Source organism: Talpa europaea, assembly GCF_964194135.1.
Source record: "Talpa europaea genome assembly, chromosome: 6".
NCBI classification, from domain to species: Eukaryota; Metazoa; Chordata; class Mammalia; order Eulipotyphla; family Talpidae; genus Talpa; species Talpa europaea.
The window spans coordinates 100,395,031-100,416,278 of record NC_140072.1 but is presented as its reverse complement, the minus strand read 5'-3'; the positions used below and the strand labels follow the sequence as shown (position 1 = coordinate 100,416,278).

General features: G+C 42.0%; 1 protein-coding gene across 1 annotated transcript; it reads right to left on the bottom strand.

The window, feature by feature from the left end:
• Positions 1-256: 256 nt before the first annotated feature.
• On the bottom strand, positions 257-20,892 carry OLFM4 (olfactomedin 4; the record flags this gene model as incomplete). Its single annotated transcript, XM_084234896.1, has 5 exons — positions 257-1,050; positions 8,752-8,911; positions 9,870-10,082; positions 15,657-15,809; positions 20,683-20,892. The coding sequence occupies 5 exons, from the start codon at positions 20,890-20,892 to the stop codon at positions 257-259; spliced, it is 1,530 nt and encodes a 509-aa protein (XP_084091022.1).
• Positions 20,893-21,248: the final 356 nt, after the last annotated feature.

Here is a 21,248-nt window from a genome sequence, read left to right as displayed (position 1 = left end):
GAAGGCACTCCAGGAGGCAAATCCTGGGAAATCAGGGCAAATCAAATCAGGGCAAATATTCTAAAACCTAGTGTGGGAAACCTCTGCTCCTAAATATTCCCCCCCTCAGGATTCCCCTGCTGCTCTACATAAGTGGAAAGGATCCTTTCTTCAATGAACATTTTATTTCTCTCTCACCCTAACACTAGACATCTTAGTGGAGTTACTTGCCAAAGTTACTTGGACATCTTAGACTCCACTAGACATCTTAGTGGTATTACTTGCCAAAGATAAGATCATAATTCAGAAGGTAGCCATCATTGTAGACAAAAAGTTTCTGATCATAAGGGTGATAGTTCATGCTCTGCACCGTTTCCTGCACCTTATGAAAGACTACGTTCAATCTGCCCTCCTGCCCTGTGTTTGTGTCATAGTAGTAAAAGATCTCATCTGTTCTGGTGTTCAGAATACGGGTGGCATAGAGCACCCCACATACCATGAAGGCGTTAGAAACAGATGGCTTATACTGACTGGTTTGCCAAGTATTTAGCACGGCCAGAGTGGTGTCATTGAGTTTACTAATCACTATGTTACCATTGTTGGCTTCAGTTGAATAAATCACCCACAATCCATTCTCATCCACAGCTAAGTCAATATCTTGCCAAACGACATTAGCATATGAAAAGCGATTATTATAGGCAGCATCAGGGAGTGTCTGAGTCACTTCAACTCTGTTGGTGGTCAGGTTAACTCTGGCGATGTTCCGGGTGTTGTACCAGTTGACGTACATGTTTTTGTTGTAAACTGCTGTGCCGCCACCTTGACCATAACTTATACTATATTCATGGGAATTTTTGTACAATAGCAAATTATCCAGTGAATTGTAAAGTCTGTAATAATTAAAATATCTCCCACTTGTTTCCAAAGGTGCCACCCAATACAGCCCTTGGTCTGGATGCTGAGGAGAGTAATCCCGACCCCAGGCACCATACTTATAGGCAAATCCTCGCCAGTTAAGCTGGACCACAAATGGTTTGCTGATGTTCACCACAACTCCATGACCACAGCTCCCTATGCAAAGAAGAAAATAAAAAGGGCATTCTTAGAGAAAGTGAGTGATAAGGTACAAACAGTTAACTATCTGAAGAACCAAAGGAATTCATATTTTTCCTGTCAAGGTTCAATGATAACAGCATTTTTGAAAAAAGCCAAAACCTTCTCTGGATCTCAGTCTCAATGAAAACCCACTGTCAGTTCTAGGCTTCTGTCTCCATAGATGGGTTTGCAATCTGGAAATTGCCAAGAGCCACATTAAAAAACTTTGAGAGTCCAGAGAGAGGAAGAGAAGATTTGGTAAATTTCATACATTTTTTTTTTCTGTCAGAAAGCACTTTGCAAATATTTTGTCACTTTTTTCATAGAAAAATCTAGAACATCCCAGAATCCTACCTTTTTTCTATGAAATCAGAGAGTGATACCCACCAGGCTCAGGGAGAATTATGATGGAGGAGATCGTCCTGACAAGTCCCCAGCCCCTTCGTCCTTCTACCCTTCCACACCAGGATCCCAAGTATATCTCCAACACCCAGTATCAGTGCTGACTCAGACAACCTCAGAAGTGAACGTCTGAAATAAGTATTTCAGTGATTCAGAAAGATGGTACTATAATGATGGGATTTCAGCCTTGAGAAGCGATGGACATTATTTTAGGGCAACATTGCCTGCTCTGTGCCCAAAGTATAGACCATCACATAGATCACTTGATGATTATCTTGCTGCAGTTACAAGGTGGGTCTTGCTGCTCACAACTCATATTCAACTGTGCCACCAAATGACGGGCAAGTACTTCTTCTTTCCCATCATGATACTGTCATTGTTGCAATGTGTATAATCGAGTGGCAGCAGGCTAACTTCCCTGTAACCTTTGGAGGAATGACTTAGGCAGAGGGACTTGCATTCCCTCTGAAATGCCTGCCAACCTAACTCTTTTATGAGCAATGAGAAATAAAATTAATTGTTCCAGTACTTTTTATAACTATCCAAAGATTTGAACACATACTTTCTGAGATCTTAATACATGCCCTTAAAAAAACTGATAGTTTTTTAGATAACAAAGAAAATCCAACTTCAAGTACATTGAGGTCATTTTTCCTCTTTCTGCTGCCTGGAGCAAGCAGGTGAGGGAAGGAGGGAACAGAAAATGAATTGCTGGATCTACTTTATTTTTTTTAAGATTTATTTATTTATGCATACAGAAACTGGGGTACAGGCCAGAGGTACAGGGGAGAGGATTCACCAGAGACAGAGTGGGGAACTGAACAGGAGGATCGACTGAAATGCACTGCTGAGGGGAGCAGCGAGTGAGACAGGAGAGGTCTGCTGCGCCATGTGGGTAACTCCCTGGCTGGGGATAGAACTTGTGCTGCAGTGGCTGCATACAGCTTCATAGGTTGCATCTTAACCCCTTGTGCCACCAGGGAGGCCCTGGATCTACTTTAAATGCTTGTAGAGGGCCTCCCTGGTGGCACAAGGGGTTGAAACGCAGCACTATGAAGCTATCCGCAGTCACTGAAGCATGAGTTGAATCCCCAGCCAGGGAGGTGACCCCATGGCACAGCAGATCCCTCCTGTCATGGCTGCTGCTCCCGTCAGCAGTGTATTTCAGGAGCACTGCCTGTTCTGCTCCCCACTCTGTGTCTGGTGAATCTTCTCCCCCCAACCACCACCTCATATTTGGCCTGAACCCCAGCCCTTGTATGCATAAATAAATAAATTTTTGGAAAAAATGCTTGCAGAGAATCAGGTGGCTATAGAGCACACATGAGATGAGCTGGAGCCAAAAGCAGAACTCCAAAGAATTGCCTGAGATTAGCATTTGAGGGTGGGGGTACAAAGCTCTTGCCTGAGCCTCTGCCTCAGACCAATATGGAAAGACCGGTTCCTTTCCTTCCTAAATATCTCCTCCGTCTCCTCTCCTCACTCAAGGACTGCTCAGAGGTGAAACCATTGCTAGAAATCCTGCTTTTATTTTTCCAATCTGCTGGGACTTTTTGATCGCAGAATTAAATGCGTGCTCCTTAAATGCTCTCATAAATCCGCAGTTGGTGGGAAAGTCAGCCAACCATACAGCAGGTAGAGAAATGAAACCACTCTGTACCCAACCTCAAATAATTTTGCATATCATTAAGCAGAACACAGTCGCGGGTTTATTTTAATAATGCATGCACCATTTCATAAATAAAAAAGCAACGTGTGTTCAGCCAAGAGACTGCTCTCCACTAAAGAAATAATAAATAAAATTATAAATTATTATTTCTTCTCCTAAAAGTGATCTCTCAGATGAATGCTTGTTTGCTTTTGTTTATGAAACAATGCATGAATTATTAAAATAAAGTTAGCCGTGTGTTCAGTTTAATGATAACAAAAAACCACTCGAGTTTCTATATGCTACAAACTGGATTTTCTAGTTAAAATATCTTTCCGAGGATTTATTTATTCAACTACATTTCACTCTAAGGATATGAAAAAAAGTCCTTCTTTTTTTGCAGGATGGAATACTTATGAATTATTTGTTTAATTGAATCTTGCCCTCCACAAAGGAAATGTCCAAACCAACAATAACAGAATATTTAAGGAAAACTTAGGAAGCATATAACTGATTCAAGCATTATCAGGGGACTAAAAATAATAAATCATTCTGTCCTAGATATGGAAACCCTTAGATATGAAGAAATCAAAATGCACTCTTAAAAATTACTACTACTATTAATAGAAAATAACAACAATAATGGTACATCATTTCAAAAATTGACCTGGAAATTGAAATTGTACTTGGTATAAATACTAAAATTGCATGAAACTTACATCTCTTTTCCTCACCTCCCAAGCATTCATTCCTAAACGCTCTTCTGTCCTTTGTTTTTTTTTTTTTTACTATTTATTTTTATTTATTTATGCACAGAAGAACTGGGGTGTAGCTCAGAGGTGCGGGGGGCGGGGGCAGTGAGAGGCTTCACCAAAGACAGAGTGGGGAGCAGAACAGGCAGCACTCCTGAAATATACTGCTGAGGGGAGTAGCAGGCAAGACAGGAGAGATCTGCTGCGCCATGTGGGTCATCTCCCTGGCCAGGGATTGAACTCATGCCGCAGAGGCTGGCGATAGCTTGATAGCACTAAGACTTTAACCCTGCACCACGAAGGCCCTTTTCTGTCCTTTCTGTTATTCCCCCATTATACTCTCTCTCCTCTGGGCCACTTTTAGGGGCCTGGCTATGGTCAAAAGAAGTGGAAATAGAGAAAAAGACCTAAGTATTGCTGCCAATATTACAGATGTGGCTACAGCAGTGACAGACCAGTGAAAAGGCTATGACAGGCATCCCCAAATCCTGGCAACAAACCACTGAAACTTCACAGCCAGCCCAGTGCCCACTGTTCATCTAGCCCAGCCACAGTCATCCTAATTCCGTGTTCACTGAGCTTCTCCCTACCCTCTCTTATCCCACGCCCCTTCCCAGCTGCAGCCTTTATTTCCCTATCTTAGCAATACCCCGTTCCCTTCCTAACTCATCCTATCCCAACTTTCCCCAGCCACAGGAACAACAACCCATTGCCCAGCTATGATCCAAGAACTGTGAACTACCAAAGAATCATGCTGCATTTTCTGGTAGAAGAGAACACAGCATAGAACTGACAGCAAAAGTGCCCTTTTAGCTTTTCCACAAGCAAAGAAGCAAAGATAATTTGGCATTCATCAGCTCTGTGAGTTGTTGGAACTTTCTTGTCACTCCAGGAATCACAGGTGCACGTCTCTGCTAGACCATCTAAGGAAGGCAGCCTGCTACAGTGAAAATATCGTCAATCAGATTGAAATTCAAATCCTGACTCCAATGCTTGCTAGTTGTGTATCCTTGAATCCTCTGAGCCTCAGCTTCTTCATTTTAAAAGAAAAACAATACTACCTATTCTGCAGGATTATTAGAAAGAAGAGAGGAAGGCAAGTACATGTAACTCAATATACATTGAGCTATATCAGCATTATAAACACACATCATGCTACAATTGAAGGTTTATGCCACTATCTTACTTCCTGCATATTGGTTTCAGAAGTTTCTGCACCCATCTTGATAACCCCAGTACTCAGAATAGGGCCAGCCATACAGTAGCACCAAATGATGCTGTAGAACAAAGGAATGCAAGACTGTAGGGTAAAGAAAATGTCAGGCTTTTCTGCCCTTCCGCCATCAGGATAGATGATGGATCCTTGTCCTGAATGCATGCCTGATGGCGGGCACCTGGAATAGGGTGTGGGCATAGGTAGATGGGATTCAGCTGAGTTAAGACTGTGCTTTTAAGGGCGGCGTCACGGGGGGACGCCAGCAGCAGCACCAGCAGCAGCAGTAGCAGCCCCAGCCAGCAGCAGCAGAATCTGAAAGAGAAGCCGAGAAGCAGCAGAACGAACGCTAGAGAGCCCAGATAGAGTGAAGACTTGCTGGGGGCTGGGAGGCCTGCCAGCCCCCCAGCCCCCCAGCCAGCACCCCTGCCTGCCATATGCCTGGTGAACCCCAAATAAAAGACCTGCAAAAATCACTGAGGACTCTGACTCCTCCTTTACCCGGTCTGCATGGCATCAGAAAACCTGCACTGTGCCCAGGTCCTAGCCTTACAAAGACTAACCCTTATTTGTAAAACACTAGTCCTCTATCCTGCCACATATCTGAATTTTTCAAAGAGCCCAGTATTTATGCTACAGAACATAATGCAGAGAACTCTTTATACAAATTGTTGTCTTGCTTGGCAATTTCTTCATGATGCAATTCATTAGATATTGCCATGGTATTCAGAAAATATCCTGAAAAGCCACACGGTGAGACTTTAAAATATTCTAACTTGGACTTTTAAAAGTATCGTGTAGCATTTTAAAAAAAAGTCAGTCAGTATATGCTTGCAGGGGAAACTTAATCTTGGCTCTGTAATGCAATCTCTCACCTGGGCAACTGACCTTTGAGCCAACCGAAGAATATAATTGACTTGTGAGAATTGGACAATTAAAATGGTTATCATCATAAAATGATTAAGACTAAATTGACTCTGAATTATCAGATGTACTCTGTTCTTCTCTAGGCTTGGGATTTTGGTGGGTCACCCAATACCTTTCATATAGTATTTAATTATCGGTTATATGCTGAGCACCTACTATGTGCTGACTAATCAGAGCTGAGCATGTCCAAGCACAATGGTGGCTGATCTCTGAGCATTTCTGTCACATTTTGCCTATACATAGTTATTTACATTCAGGGGAAAACTAAAGACAGAGTGAAGTCAGTTGTTTTCAGGGGAGAAAAAAGTTAATGAACATAAGGCCGATTATTTTAGATTAGCAAGTTCTATGAAATGAAGCAGAAAAGGATGCCATTTACAGCATAAACCAAATATAAAACACATTTTATTGAATTCTAACTACACGTTCTGGTTCTAAGAGCAAGCTGACCACAGGGCTAACACAATGCAGCTGTACGAGAAAGACCCAGAGAGTGCAGAATTACTTTTTGGCTGAGACTTGCATACAGTCTTTTTTGTTCTGTGCATCTCTGCAGTGAAAAAAGCAGACAGGCCAGATTTTAAAGTCCCATAATAGTGAGTAACTTTAATTAAAGTCTCCACAGGCCCACAACTTGGTGGTGCCTGGGGATTTTTCAATTCTGCATTATCAACCAACCCAAACAGAAAGAGAGCAAGTGAAAGAAATTGATTTAAAAACATGACAAAAGTCAGTTTAATATAAACATCATAAATATAATATGAACAAAGCTGGAGGAGAGCCAAGTGGCTTGGCAGGGATCCAGGTACAGCCAAGGTTGTGAGAAAGTGAGAGGAAATCTGGGTTCGATTTGCTTAAACAACACAGTTGGGCTGGGATGGCTCACCAAAGTCTAAGTGTGAAGACCTAGGGGAAAGGTCTAGAAAAAAAATTCTAACAAAAATAATTGGACCAACTCCCTTGTCTCCCAGCCTATATACTAAGCAGCGTGCTCCTTCCTGCCACACCTTCCTTGGTTACTGACACCTAATGCCCAGGTCCTGAGATGACCAGAGAGAGGCACCTTGATTCTTGCCTCAGTTTTCATGAGTCACCTGTGTGGCTCAAGAAAAGTTATCTCAGGAAAAGCAGCACCCCCACCACCTAAGTCCCCTCCTCTGAGACATGGTAGGACTGAGCTAGATGGTGCTGAATTTCCCTTCCTGCTCTAAAATATCCTTATTCCTAGGGATGAATAAAAACAGGCAGAAAAATCTATTCCATGAGGAAGATTTATGGAGGTTAAAAAAGAAAAGCAAGAAAAAAAGACTTGCCCGGGTATTAGCAGGGGTTGTTACTGCTTCAACTCCTGCCCTCAAGGGCCTCCGTGCCTCTCACTTCCCATGTACGTTCACATGGCTGTTCCCAGACCCGATTTAGCCTTAGTTTGTTACAGCGGACAGAGCCTGGCCTTTGCCCTCAAACTCCTCTGTATGTCACATTATGGCAGATTCCCTACTGCAGAGGAAGGGAAAAGAGTCCCCTGAACAACATCAAGAGGCTCCTAACTATGGCAGTATTCTAATTAAAGCCTTAAACAAACCAGCTAACCTGACAGGAATCCAGAAATACACTGAATAAAAGGAAACAGGTTGTGAGCCATAGGAATTAATGGGAATAACAAGAGCTGTATGATTTGATGAAAAGATTTGGACCCTATTCAGGCTGAGATGCTCACATCCTGTGAGAGAGCGTCCCGGTGACACTGAGGTCTCAAAAGGACAGAGCTGAATGCAGGGCTGAGGGGCTGGCTTCAGTTTACCCGGAGGGAACACAGACTGAGCACTGCGCTATTCACAGCAAGGTTTTCACTGCAATTATCATCAATACTAATAACAATCACCGGTGTGCAACATCAATCACAGAACTCTGAGCTTCCCAAACCTTGTTTCATTTGCCCTCATTGCAACCCTGACAGGTAGGTACTATTATTCTACCCTTCTTACAAATAAGATTAAGGATCTCTTTCCACAGTGAACACTTAGCTGGGAAACTCGGATCTTTGGGGTCTTAAAGTCATGTTCCTGACCCCTACACTCCACTGCCTCCATTCACAAGGTATTTCCAGAGCACCCACCTTTATGTTATACTTAACCCCAACATGATTCATTAGCGAGAGAGGTGCCCACCAGGAACTCCAGGAAGGAGAACAAGACACACCCAGAGTACTGGTTATGTGGGGCCATGCCTTTAATCCTCACTGACTCCCAGGACACACTAGATAGCAAGAACTCAACATGCATTTAAGGAAAGTATAGAGGGAAATAAAGAGGTGGGAGGTGAGGGTCTGGAGAGGAAGAAAGGAAGATTAAAGGCATAACCCCAGCTCATCAGACAAATGAGCCAATCAGCCTTCACAAGCCACAGGGCAGTGCAGATGGATGCCTCGTGGATTCCAGAGACTTTCACCAGCCCCCTGAGAGCAGCACCATCACCAGAGAGATGTATTTCTGGCGAGTATACAGAGAATACATACATATGCGGATTTTCTTTTACATCAACTCATTGTTCCTTCCTTTGTGAGCCTGAGAATGGGACAATTTGCAGACCCACTAAGGAGGAGATTTCAAAACCTAGTAAAGTAAGCTCAGAATTGCACAAGCCCCACATTTCCCCCACCATTGCAGACCTGCACCCCATCCTCCACCTCATTCTTGGCCCTCAAGGGGTAAAAGCTTAGCATATGGCAATCTCACCTGGCTCAGGAAGAGAGGGAGAGACAGGAGCATTTTCACCTTTGGAGGCCTCACATTCCTTTAGCTTGTTCTTCAGAATCATGATTTCTCGGCGAATGGCAAGAACATTGTTTTTGTCTAGCGTCTCAAGCTTCTCTACCAGGAGAGTCATATTCCTTATCTAAGGAAATAAAAATTCAGAGTGACTTTATATTATTGCACAATTTCTTTCATAAACATTCCAGAGCTGAATTTTGTCACTTAGTGAAACATTGCTAGAGAATACACCCGAGATTCTCCTGAATGGTTTCATTTGGAAGAATACATTTTATGGTTTAGTGTGAATGCCTGTCAGAGCTCAGGCAGATGTGTGACAAGAAGAAAATGGCAAAGATTTTAAGAGCTTTAATAACAGAGCACAGATTCATCCGAAGCACCCACAAATGTCCCTTCCGGTTCATTTCTCATAACCTCTCCCTATGAACTCATGTTTCCTCATGTTGCATTATAATTGTTTTTAATGAATGATGAGGGCCAGAGAAAACTTAAAATTCTAAAGTACCTAACTAGACTTCTTCATTATAACCCATGTCACGACTGAGCTAGTAAATTCTCGTTGATATAAATTACCCAACCATAACATTAATACGATGGTCTTTATCTACAAAGATTAAAAGGCTTCACTGAGACATACTCACAAGAAATTTCTTTAAAGAGGGCTGTGGAAAAGAGTTCCAAGAAGGATTAAGTACTACATACTCATTCAAAAGGAGAAACAGACCGAACAAGTCCGTGATCAGGTAGGATAATTATCCAGGAGGATGACTCCTAACAGAATTGCCTGCTGGGCCTTGCTGGGGGAGCTGTACAGATTTATGCCATCTCCTTCTTGAGACACAGAAATGCCATTCAGTTCTGGAACAGGACTTTGACTATTTGGTGATGCCTGCACCTCAGGACAAAGGTTCTCAATGTGCTTTACCTTACTATTCAAGGCAGGCATCCTTCCAAAGCTGAGGGTGGGCTATGCCAGGTGCTCATGAGAGGACAGAACTCAACATCAGAAGAGAAACTGTCTTCGTCCTTGCTTCCTGAGGAGACTTTTTTGTCAATGCAGTGAGGGTGTGTTTGCTCCTTACCTCCACTTCCATTTGATCAACAATCTCTGTGCTACCAACAAAATTCTCCTTCAGCTGTATGATCAGTTTCTCCATCTCCTTCACTTCTAACTTGATCATTGTGAAGTCCAGTTCAGTGAAAGAAATCGTATCCTTTTCCATGATCTCTACTCGGACAGTTAGGTTTAAGAGTTTCTTTTCATACACACTGATTAATTGGACATATTCCCTCACCTGAAAGGGAATCAAAAGGCTCAAGTCAATTCCCAGAATAATAGCATACTGTCTTCCTCCACTGCCAACCCTTTGGGTACTATTTGATTGCTGTCATTTTTTTTAAAAGAACTAGATCAAACAATTTCATTTGTATGTGGAATAGAGAGAAACCAAACAAAGGATAAGGAAAAAGATAACGTTTGCAATCTGACAGCAAGGAGAGGGAGGGAGGGAGGTCAAAACAGGGGAGGGAAGAGCATAAGGGACTATGGTGATGGATCACGGTGCTGTGGTGGTGGGAGAACTATGCAGACTACACCTGAGGGGAGAATTCAAATGCTGTCCAAAAATTAACAAAGTAGTAAGAAACTAAAAAACTGGATTGAAATGTATTTAACTAGACTTTGTAAAAAAATCTATCCAAATACAACCTTTAGAAAAGATATTACTAAAATAGGGGGTTTTGTGCTTGCTTGGACTAGAAATCATTTTGCTTCAGAATCATCATTTGCAAGTACATTTTCCTCTCTATCTTAATATTTGAAGACATCAGCTCTCTAAACTAGCTGGTTGGATTCAGAATCTCTTTGCTCTTGCAGCTCCCCTCAATGCACATGCTCTAAATCAGGGTTTCCCAATCTGAGCACAATTGACATTTTGAGCTATCTTCTTCTTCTTCTTTTTTTTTTTTTTTTTTGGTCAGAGGCTGTCTTGTGTATTGTTGGATGTTGAAGCAGCAGCCCCTAGATACCAATAGCACTACTCACCCACCCCTGAGTTTTGACAACCAAAAATGTCCCCAGACATTGCTAAGTGTTTCCTGAGGGCAAAATCACCACCTCCACCACCCTTCCTATGTTTAGAACCACTGCTCTACATCTCATTATTTTCTAGAGGAGGGAGAAATGCACTACGTGTACAATGAATGTTGAGCTCCTCTGCCTTTTACATAGTGGCTTAAAAACTCAACTTACAATATGTGAGTGTATGTGCAATTATAAAGTACACATTTCATTAAGTGCACCCACACCTATTCCGAGAACTGATTATTGCAATCAGACCTTTAAATTACACATTTGTTGCATATATTTGAATGTCTGATCATTAAGTTAAAATACTTCCAAAAATTCCCTTGGTGGTTTAGTGTATAATTGGAATCTCCAAATGGATATTTCAATAAACACAGTTGGTGGTTCTTTCTGTATCTGATCTCTAAAGGAAATGCCATGGCTTTTTTTAAGGACCTGCTCATTAAAAATTGCTGGTTTTACATTCTTTTTTAGAAATGTGAACAGAAGTAATACTTTTCCCCAAAACCATACTAATGTCAAGTAGCGCATCCACAGCACCCGGATGAATTCAGAGCCAGATGTTGGCCTCTAATCCTTCTAATACCAAAGGCGCCCTAACTTCTGTCATTTTTAGCCCTTCCACTTAACCCCACTGTGCAAATCAGAATAGACTCTTAGGTCGCAGACCTAAGGGCTAAGGCTTCAGGCAAAGAGGATTCTAATGAAAGTTGATAATGCAGCCGTTGGCACTGCTACTGTATCTCCTCAGGCAACTGATGCTCCCTGCCACCAGACACACCATCACTTGGAAGCTGATGAGGCTGGTGACATTTTGGTGGATAAGGAGGTTAAAAACACATACACATAAACAACAAGCCCCCTTGAAAGTACAAACACAGATATGAGGTAGAAAAATTTCAATTTCTACAATTATCAAGCATAAAATCTTGCCTGTGATAAAAGTATAATAATAACCTGCCAATCCATTGCAGGAATGGAAGTTTGCAAAATGAATATTCTTGTTGGCATTTGGCCTTGCCTGCCAGCTTTTGGAACAAATGAAACACCCTCAGTTTTCCTGGAACATTTTGGTGGCACATCGCAGCTGTTGTTCTACAAAAATGAGTAATTCAACTGTCATCTCTGATAAATAAAACGTGGCTCTCCCAGATTCTCACTGAAAACCACGGCATAACATGGAGTTTGCTCCCTGTGAGAACATGTGGTGTGCCTGCCCTAGTTCAGCCACAAAATGAAGCCTCTCTAAAGATCTTTTGGGGAAAAACTTGAGGTTCTTTCAGCTAACATTTAAAGGAAAGCTCAGTGATGTTCAGGAAAACTGGAATCATCCAAGAAATCATACAAGATCAAGGAGAATCTGAAGATAGGCCAGAAAGCAAGTATGTGAACTTAACGAAGTTAACTGGATTGTTAGCACAAACCCCTCAGATCTGTAATGTTGAGATGGTGGGAACAATTCTGAGAACCTCCAAACTCTGTATAGAAGCTTCAGTTCCAGCAGAGGTAGCCAGCTTACCCATGAATGTGTAGCAAGAAATGGGTCTAGCCCTAAGAGGATACAGCCTTGTGTCAAATCTTTACTCTGGTGCTACTTCTCACTATAAGTTGAGCTTTGAAAAACACATTCATGTTTGTCTTCAAAGCATCAGTTTAACCAACATGCAGAATTGCCATTCTTTTATTTGTTGTGCACTTAATATGTCATAGATGGGTTCTAAGAATCAAAGTTTGTTGAGGGATCTGTTCTGGGGTATTTGGTGTTGCTCTGTGTAATAAATGTGGTTTTGTAATAAAGAAGGATACAGTGCAGTTGATATTAAACTAAAGAATTACTCTGGTTCGTGTTTGTGACAGTATCTTGTGATGATGGCTATTTGAAATAAGTAAATGTACTTTTCAGCTTACTACTGTTTTAATGTATCTTTAAAAATAAATGCAATCAGATTAACTGAGCTTGAACTGACTACCATGAGATATAAAACACTTCGGAGTTAGACCCACCTAAGCTCAGACAGACCTCAGTAATCAGTGGGCAAATCATTTAATTTCTCTAAGCTTTGGTTTCTTTCTGTCAACTGGGGGTAATAATATCGAGCTTACAAGATTATTATAAAGTCTAGAGATAATGTGTATTAAATGCCTAACATAATGGATGCCCTATAAATTGCAGCAATTATTAGAGTAGCAGTGACTTTGGTTTTTTTTTCAATCTGACCTTTTAATTTATTATATTTCACTGCACAAAACATTGCTCAATCAACGTTTGTTTATGAGTTGCCTAAATGTCTCAGGCTGACTCAACCTTCTCATGCATGAGGCTCTATTAGCAAATGTGTCATATTAAATAATTTCCCCCAAAGCCCATAACCCTCCAGAGGAGGAAAATCCTGAGATAACTTTTGCACCATCCCCTACCTAAGTATGGTCACAAGAGGCCATATCATAAACAACAGGAAAGTATAAAATACTTTCAGCATTTTATGCAGGGACAGCTCCCAGTCTTCTCCGTGTACTGACAGATAATGAATCAATGTAAGGCAGTCAAAACCCTTTTCTACTGGCCTGTCCAAACAGGCATTCCCTCAGGCTTCTAGATAAACGGTGATTTCCCAGGCAACCTAGGGACAGCTATAATAATTCACCTGGACGTCCAAAAGACCTCAGCTGAAGAGATAACTTCAGATTTGAAGGTATTACTGACCTACTGCATCTCTTCCTGGGTTCATCTAAAGGATGAAAATAGGCTGGCAAAGAGAAAAGAGAACTGGATGATTCTGAAGACTGAAATTCCTGACCTGGTGTAACCAGACAAGAGAGAAATGACCTTTTACACTTATGTCCCTTGACCTTTATGCATCTCAGTTTTTCTACCCCTAAAATGGGAAGGAGAACAATTGGCCAAACTACCTTAAGGAGCTGCTTGCGAGTAAATGGAAATGGAAGCGTTTAGAAAAGCACAAAGGGAAGCTGTTACTATCACTGTTTTGGTTTTTTTTTTTTTAATCAAGTCACACTGAATCTATTATGCAAATCTCAGCTGGCAGGTCAATTCCTTTCTTAGGCCTCAATCATTAATTTTTGTAGGACAAGCTACCCAACATCTTCAGAACTAAGTTTTCCCACCTGCTCCATACTTCTTTCCTGCCAATTATTCGCAAGGCAGATGCCACCTGCCCCCCTTCCAGGACTGGGATGAAATGTCCCATACTCACTAGCCTGGCAAGCTACTTAGTCTCCCTGGGGCATCACGGGGTTTCAAACTGCCCTTCACACTCCTGCCAGCAAAGAAGACATGCAAATCAGTAGCTTCCACTCTTTCAAAGCAAATGACTCTAACTGAAAAGATCTTTACCTAGGATTTTCCTCCACTTGTTATGTTTTTATGCATAACTTCTTATCTGTACTTGATTATGCTAGAATAAGGCTATGAATATTAATGGATGGAATTTATAATTTAGTGCTGTGCCTTTTCTGCTGATTAATTCAAGGACATTTCATTTCTAAAGAAGCTAAATTCCTGGAGTAGTCAAACATATTTTCCTGGACACTCATTTAAACTTAGAATATTTATCTGCCAATTTAGGTTGAAAGTAGGGTCTCAGCCTCACCACAATTTTTGTCTTAAAGGACAACCATGTTGAATGTTGAGGTAGCTAAGTTTAACTTTCTCGAGAAAACTTATTTTGAATCTTGCAGGAAAGCCAGACCTCCTTGTAAATTAATGGAGTCATAGTAAATAATGCATAATGTGATTACAGCTTGGACTTTACCTGTGCAGAAAACGGGAGCCTTTCCAGCTGATTTTAAACCTGGCTAAAAGGGTAGAAGGGTCAAAACTGGAATATCGAGTCACACTTCTCCAGTCAGCTCTGGAGAAAACAAACCTTATAAGAAAACCTACTCTGGCTACAGAAAAGTGGTTGTCAGGGGTTCGAGTTAGGATTTTTAGCGACAGCCTATCACCTATTAGTCTTGATTCAAATTCCCAGGGAATTTTGATTTGGGTCTATGTAAGGCACATCTAACGTAACGTACTAACTGAGAAAATAGAGGAAAACCACCAAGAAAGAGAGAGATAAGGCAGAGACTAAATTGGAAAGAGAAAACAAAGGAAAGGAGGTAGGAATGAAGGAAAAGAGGCAGAAGGTTTGGGGGAATAGAGGAGAAGGTAGAAGAGAGGAGGGGGCCTTCCAAAATAAGAGACCAACAAAGTGTGGAGGGGGGGTAGGAGGGAAGGAATTAAGAAGGAAAGGGACAGAAAGCTTAGGAGGTATGGATAAGGAAAAGACTTGAGGCAAGGGGAGAAATAAGAAGCAGTGGGGAGCAGGCCTGGGTCAGGAAAAGTTAAAGAAAAGACAGAACATGAAGAGGAGAGAGAAAAGGACAGGATAAGGAGCAAAACTGGAGGGAAAACCAAGAGGAATACCAAAAGGAAGAAGATATGAAATAAAAGTTAAGTGGCAGGGTTGGTCTTAGCAGGGAAGCTCAAGGTTTCTTTCCAACAGCATGAGCCCAACGATATTGAAGTGACTTATCCACGGTGCCCATAATCCCGAACCCATTTCCTCCCTATGCTTTATTTTTCCAGCTATAAAGAACTCCATAGGTGCAAAATAAGCATGAACATCTCCATAGGATATAAACATGCTGTCTTTGATAGCAGTGAAGAACAGCTGTTTATAAAGTCCTGAATAAAGAGTATTTTCTTTTGTTAGTTTGTTCTTATCAAGGCAGTGTTTGAAGAAATGGTGGGGTGGAGGATATAAAAGAAAATACTTAATTTAGAAAGCTCTTTCTGGAACTTCTCGGAGAGAACTTGAGCTGTGAATTCCAAGCGCTCCACTCTCTCCACGGGGAAGGTGGTGTCCGGGAGGGTAACGGAGCATTGGCAGTTCCCGTGGTCATCCTTGGAGCCGGTGAAATTGGAAAACAACTGAAAATCAAAATAAGTTCAACATCAGTAATAAGTCGGGAGATGAGCTTTTTGGCAACTGGAGTGACAGCAATTGGCTTTGTCCAAAGAGCGCTTAGAGGGGACCCAGTGGAGCCCAATGCATAAGGGAACAGGAGCATAGAAATAACCTCAAGGGGCCACGTTCCAAGGGACACTTAGTGTTTAGCCGTGTCTCCACCTGTTGGGCACGGTCACTCTCTCAGTCCCCTGTACCAAAAGGAGGATTCTCCTTTTTCTGAAAAAGAGAAGTGCTGCCTTAAAAGAAAGCATTGCTGCCGCAACATCAAAAAAAAAGGAAAAAAAGAAGTGATGAGAATCCTGAACCCGAACCTAGTGGACATGAACTCTCTTTAAATCTGCTTCTTCATCTGTCAAACAGGGATAAATTTCTTCACTGGGTTATCTTTAAAAAGAACTGAAATGGGGTAGTGGGTGGGAGCGTAGAGAAGGGAGGGTTAAAGGAGGGGTAGGAATAAAGAAAGGAAGCGCAATGGACTATAATAGTGTTATATGGGTCATTTAATGCTGGGTGTACTACGGTGGTGATATCAGAGAGGATATTCTAATGTTACCTCAATTAAAGATAAATTTTAAATATTCTAGTGGTGCAGGGGTTAAAAACAGCACTATCAAGCTATCTCCAGTCACTGCAGCATGAGTTCGATCCCTGGCCAGGGAGCTACCACGTGGTGGAGCAGACCACTCCTGGCTCACCCGCTGCTCCCCTCAGCAGTGTATTTCACTCAATCTGCCTGTTCTGCTCCCAGCTCTGTCTCTGGTGAATCCTCTCACCCCCACACCTCTGACCTGTCCCAGTTCTTGTATGCATAAATAAATAAATCTTTTTTAAAAAATTCTAAAGAATGAAAAATTACCAAAAAAAGTTAAATTGTGTGTAAATGTAAACCAAGTCCCTAGCACATGGTAGATGATTAGTAAATGTCATTTCTCTTTCCTTCTTCTTATTTTCATTTCTTCACCTTCAGCCCAACCTCCAACCCAATTCCTTTCAATAGTAATAAAGAAAATATCAAGAATATGAATTAGTGTAAAAATATATAATGCAAATTCACATTCTCTCAAATGCAAATTCACATTCTCTTCACCTGGGAGAATTGTATAATTAACATCTTTCAAAATGGAACAGTGTATGAGTTTTAACAGTTAAAAACAGAACAGTGTATGAGTTTGAAGGTTTTGTGCATTTTTAAAAGTTTTGCAGCTACCCACTTGCAGGAAAGTAATTTTAAAATATTTGGTTTCTTTAAGATATTCAGGCTCACACTTTGGTGGGCTGCATATTTTAAAATGACAAGTTTGAAAGATCCTGGGGTTTGTGTTTTGTTTGTTTGTTTTTTGGTCCCCTTTGAACTTCCCCAAGGGGATCCCAGAACAATTAACAGCTTTTTATTACTAATGCTGCCTTCCACAGTAACTCTTGGCAGTCCACTGAGTCCACAAGAGTTCAATGATCTCATCTAAAGGCCAGACCTTAGCTCACCTGTGGAACAGTCTGAAGGGTCTCTTTCTGAAAATTTCCAGGGGAGAGCACAGATTTGCAGAGTTGAAGAGATGCAGGATACACACACACACACACACACACACACACACACACATATCCAAAACTCTCTATGCCAGGTAAATTCTTGACAGGGTCTCAATCTTTTTTTCCAACCACAACCCCCCACACAACTACCGCCACAGGGATTATCAGTAAGGAAGGGGGGCATGCAGGTTTATGCTGAACATGGGGGTTGGGTGTAGTCAGGGAATGGGTCTTTGCCAGGGATGAACAAGGACAAGGACAAGCATACCAGGAGCCTGCCAGAGAAGCCAGTTTCCCTAGGAACCAGCTTTATCACTCCCTCTGAAGATAGAGGCTTAAGTGTACCAAGGCTTTTACAAGAAGGACCGACATGTCATGAACTTTTGGAAAAAAAAAAAAAACCCAGCTTATTATAACAGTCTAGAAAAAAATCTTGCCTTGCATTTTGACAAGGGGAGGTTAATTAGCTGAGAAAGACAGGGTTGGACCATTCTTAGAGCTCTCTGAAAAGTTCTGTCAACTCAAAAAAATAGTGGCGATCATCAAGCAGTCTCCAGACAATCAACTAGAAACCACTAGCTAACAACTTTTAGTCCTGAAGTTCACCTGAAAGGCAGGCAAATAATTATAAGCTCTGCTGACAGCCATTCCACAGACTTCTATTGAACATCTCTGTCCCAGTGCGATGGAGTCCCCAGCTTCCATCCTGCTTATCATCAGCCCAGTGTGCTCAGCTGACATCAAAATGGTCCATAAGTTTGATCAGTGTCTCCCATTAGAGATATTTCTGCTCCTCGCATTCAAAGACAATGAAGCTAATGGTGATGGGTCTCTCTGCAGTGAATGCTTAAACTACATGAGTGTGATGTGGGGAATGGGAGACAAAGACAAGTGCTTGTCTCCTTGGCCTCTGGAAGGATATGTGATCCCCTTGCGGAGGGCATATAGGATTCTGTATTTGTCAGCATACCCCCACAAAACACACTATACTAGTAGGTTCTCATTCACTCAGCATGTGTTCAACTAGTATTTACTGATGTCCAGGTTCAGGTGTTAGGGAATGAATAAAACTCAATTTCTTCCCAGTGAATCAGTCCCACTGTCATTATGAAAATCTTTTTTTCCCCAACAAGCCCCTTAGCCCAATGACAAAGCACACGACTTCTGGTAGTTCTGGTATTCTAGTGATCGTGTGGAGTGACAAACAGAACCTTCTCTCATCTTTGAAATGAGGACCCTGATAAAGCCCCTTCTTTGGAGGGCGACGTCTGAGGCACAGAGTGCTCTGAGCACTATAGCAGAAGGTACGACTCACATTTGTGATTTAAGTTGCAAGTGGCTCTAATTAGCAGCCCAGCCTAAGTGCCTGTAAAGATTCACGGCATAAAATAATGGTACTCAACATTTTCAAAGTACAGAAAATGATACGTTTGGAACTTGCTCGATGACAGTTATAAAGGGGTTTTCCTCCACTTTCCAAAGAGCTCATCAAGACGACAGCCAGCCCTAGAAAATTGGGTTTATAATGGAAGTGACACCTAGTCTGCTATAAAAGAGAACCTGGAGTTGTGCTACTGACTCACGAGAGGGAGATAAGTAAAGCATGAAGGAAATAAAACCTCTAAGTAGAGTTTAACTATCATTCCTCCCTACCTTTCAATATTTATCTCCTTACCAGACCATAGGCATTGGATTTCTCTGTTTCTTGGTCTATATCTTATTTTCTATTATTTTAGTCGATTATCTTATCCATTTTAGTTAGTTTCTGAATGGTGATGATGCTTCCAAATAAATGATTTTTGTTAGCCACATTTTTCTGGAGAAAAAAAGTGCTAACCCAGCTCTAGTTGTCTGCAGTAATCATTTATTATCATGGAATAAAATGATCTATCTGATTTCTAGCTACAAAGCAGCTTGGTTCATATTCATGCTTCTTAAACCATTCTTTTCTTTATAAGTAGTTTTCCTCTCTACTCCCTGCAAATACAGAAAACTGCATGCAGAGAGTGACAAACATAGGCTGGTGAAGTTTGAGCTCTATAACTTGCTAGCTTCATGGCTTTAAGTCATGATTTCGTCCCTCCAAGCCTCAGTTTCACACTAAAACAGCATCATTAATTTTACCTACCTATTTGAGTTAAAAAAAGATAACATGTAATATGTACTTAATCTAATCCTGGCATTTATAAGGGACTCAGTGAGTGAACATTGCTGTTGCTGTTGCTCCCTGAGCCCTATCCAACAATTTGCTCATCAATATGCTAGCACTGCCCATCAAGTCCTGAAGGCAGAAATGAAACAAACACAAGCCTTTGTTTCCCCACTTCCCACTGGCCAGACATTATCACTGAAGTTGCAGACTCGCTTGTGAGTAAAGATGAGAGAAATGCAAAGGCATGGGTTTTGGGGAGTTGAGACCCGCCTACACCCATCCCAAGTCAGATGGTGGCAAAGAAAGCCTAGGTTTTGTGGAGCTGGCTTCCAACAGAAAGGCCCACAGTTGATGTGGCCGAGATGAAATGAAGAATTGTTTCCAAAGCCTTTTCCTCTTACCCATCCATGCCTTTTTCCATTTCCTTAAAGAGTCACAGAGGAGCCAAGGGAAGGGCTCACTGCACATTCCAGTGATGTTGTCTGGCTGGACTAGTCCCCTCTTTGGTGCATGGCTGGTAGACTGGTTGGCTTGATTCTACTGCTATTGTTGCTTTGAGCTGGAAATGACTCTAAAGATTCCCTTTAGGGAAGAATGAAAGAATCAGCACTCCTCCAGAGGAATGTTGGTGTATAATGGCATTTTCCTAAATCCTCACGAGTCCTACTTCTGTCACCCATCATTACAAACTAGGCTCAGAGAAACTGTCAGGGCTGCAACTGGAACACTATGGCTCTCAGTCCCTGGAGGCCATTCCTCACCATCCGCAGGGTCCCTGCTGAGCAGCAAATCAACAGAACAGACTTCTGGAGCTACAACTGGGAGGGCTCCTTCCTTAACAGGTCTTATCAGAGAAAGAACCCCAATATCTCTACATAGAAAGACCCCCATATGCCCCCAATTCTACAATGCAGCCAGGTTTGAGAACCTCTTTCAAGTCTCCAGCTAGAGAACCAAGATGTCTTCCTTCTTGCTAACAATTCAGTTATTTTGCCCAGGTTTTAAATGATCTCCATGATGCCTATAGTTAACAAAAGGGAGTTGTAAATCTCTTAGAATGCCCAGGTTTAGCCGTCTGTGAAATTATATTCATATTCTCCCAAAAGGAAGTAAGAGGAAATGAAGACAGCGCTCACATTTTGGGGACTTCTCACCTGGGACAGAGAGCCAGAGCTGGAGCTGGACCTGGAGCCCGAGATGAAGTTGGAAGTGAAGTCAGAGCCTGGGATGGAGTTGGAGCCTGGGAAGGAGTTAGGGCCTGGGAAAGAGTCAGGGCCAGGAATCAGGGACTCCAAATCTTCCGAACTGCCTGCTGGGCAGAGCAGGAACAGAAGGGCTAGCAGGCAGGGGGAGCTGGGCCTCATCTTGTCCCCTGGGCTGGAGCTGCAGGCTTTTGCTCCGAATCCCAGGGCTTTCTATAGTGCCTGGTGGGGATTTCCCCACTGCCAGTTTATGGGAAAAGAGAATGCTTCCTGGGGGCTTTCCAAAGGAGTGTCTTGACACCCAAGAACCTGTGTGACCTCCACACCTTGTCCCTGAGCCCACTCTACCACTGCCCTTAGATGGATATCTCCTGCCAAATATTAACTCCATTGTGCTTTTCCAAGTCCAGCATCTGTTTTCCAACTTGATACTTCCTTGAAAGAGTCAGGATCAAAGAACTGATTGTGAGTAACACAGGGCTTGAGGTCCCAGGAAGAAAAAGCCACCCTCCTCTGTT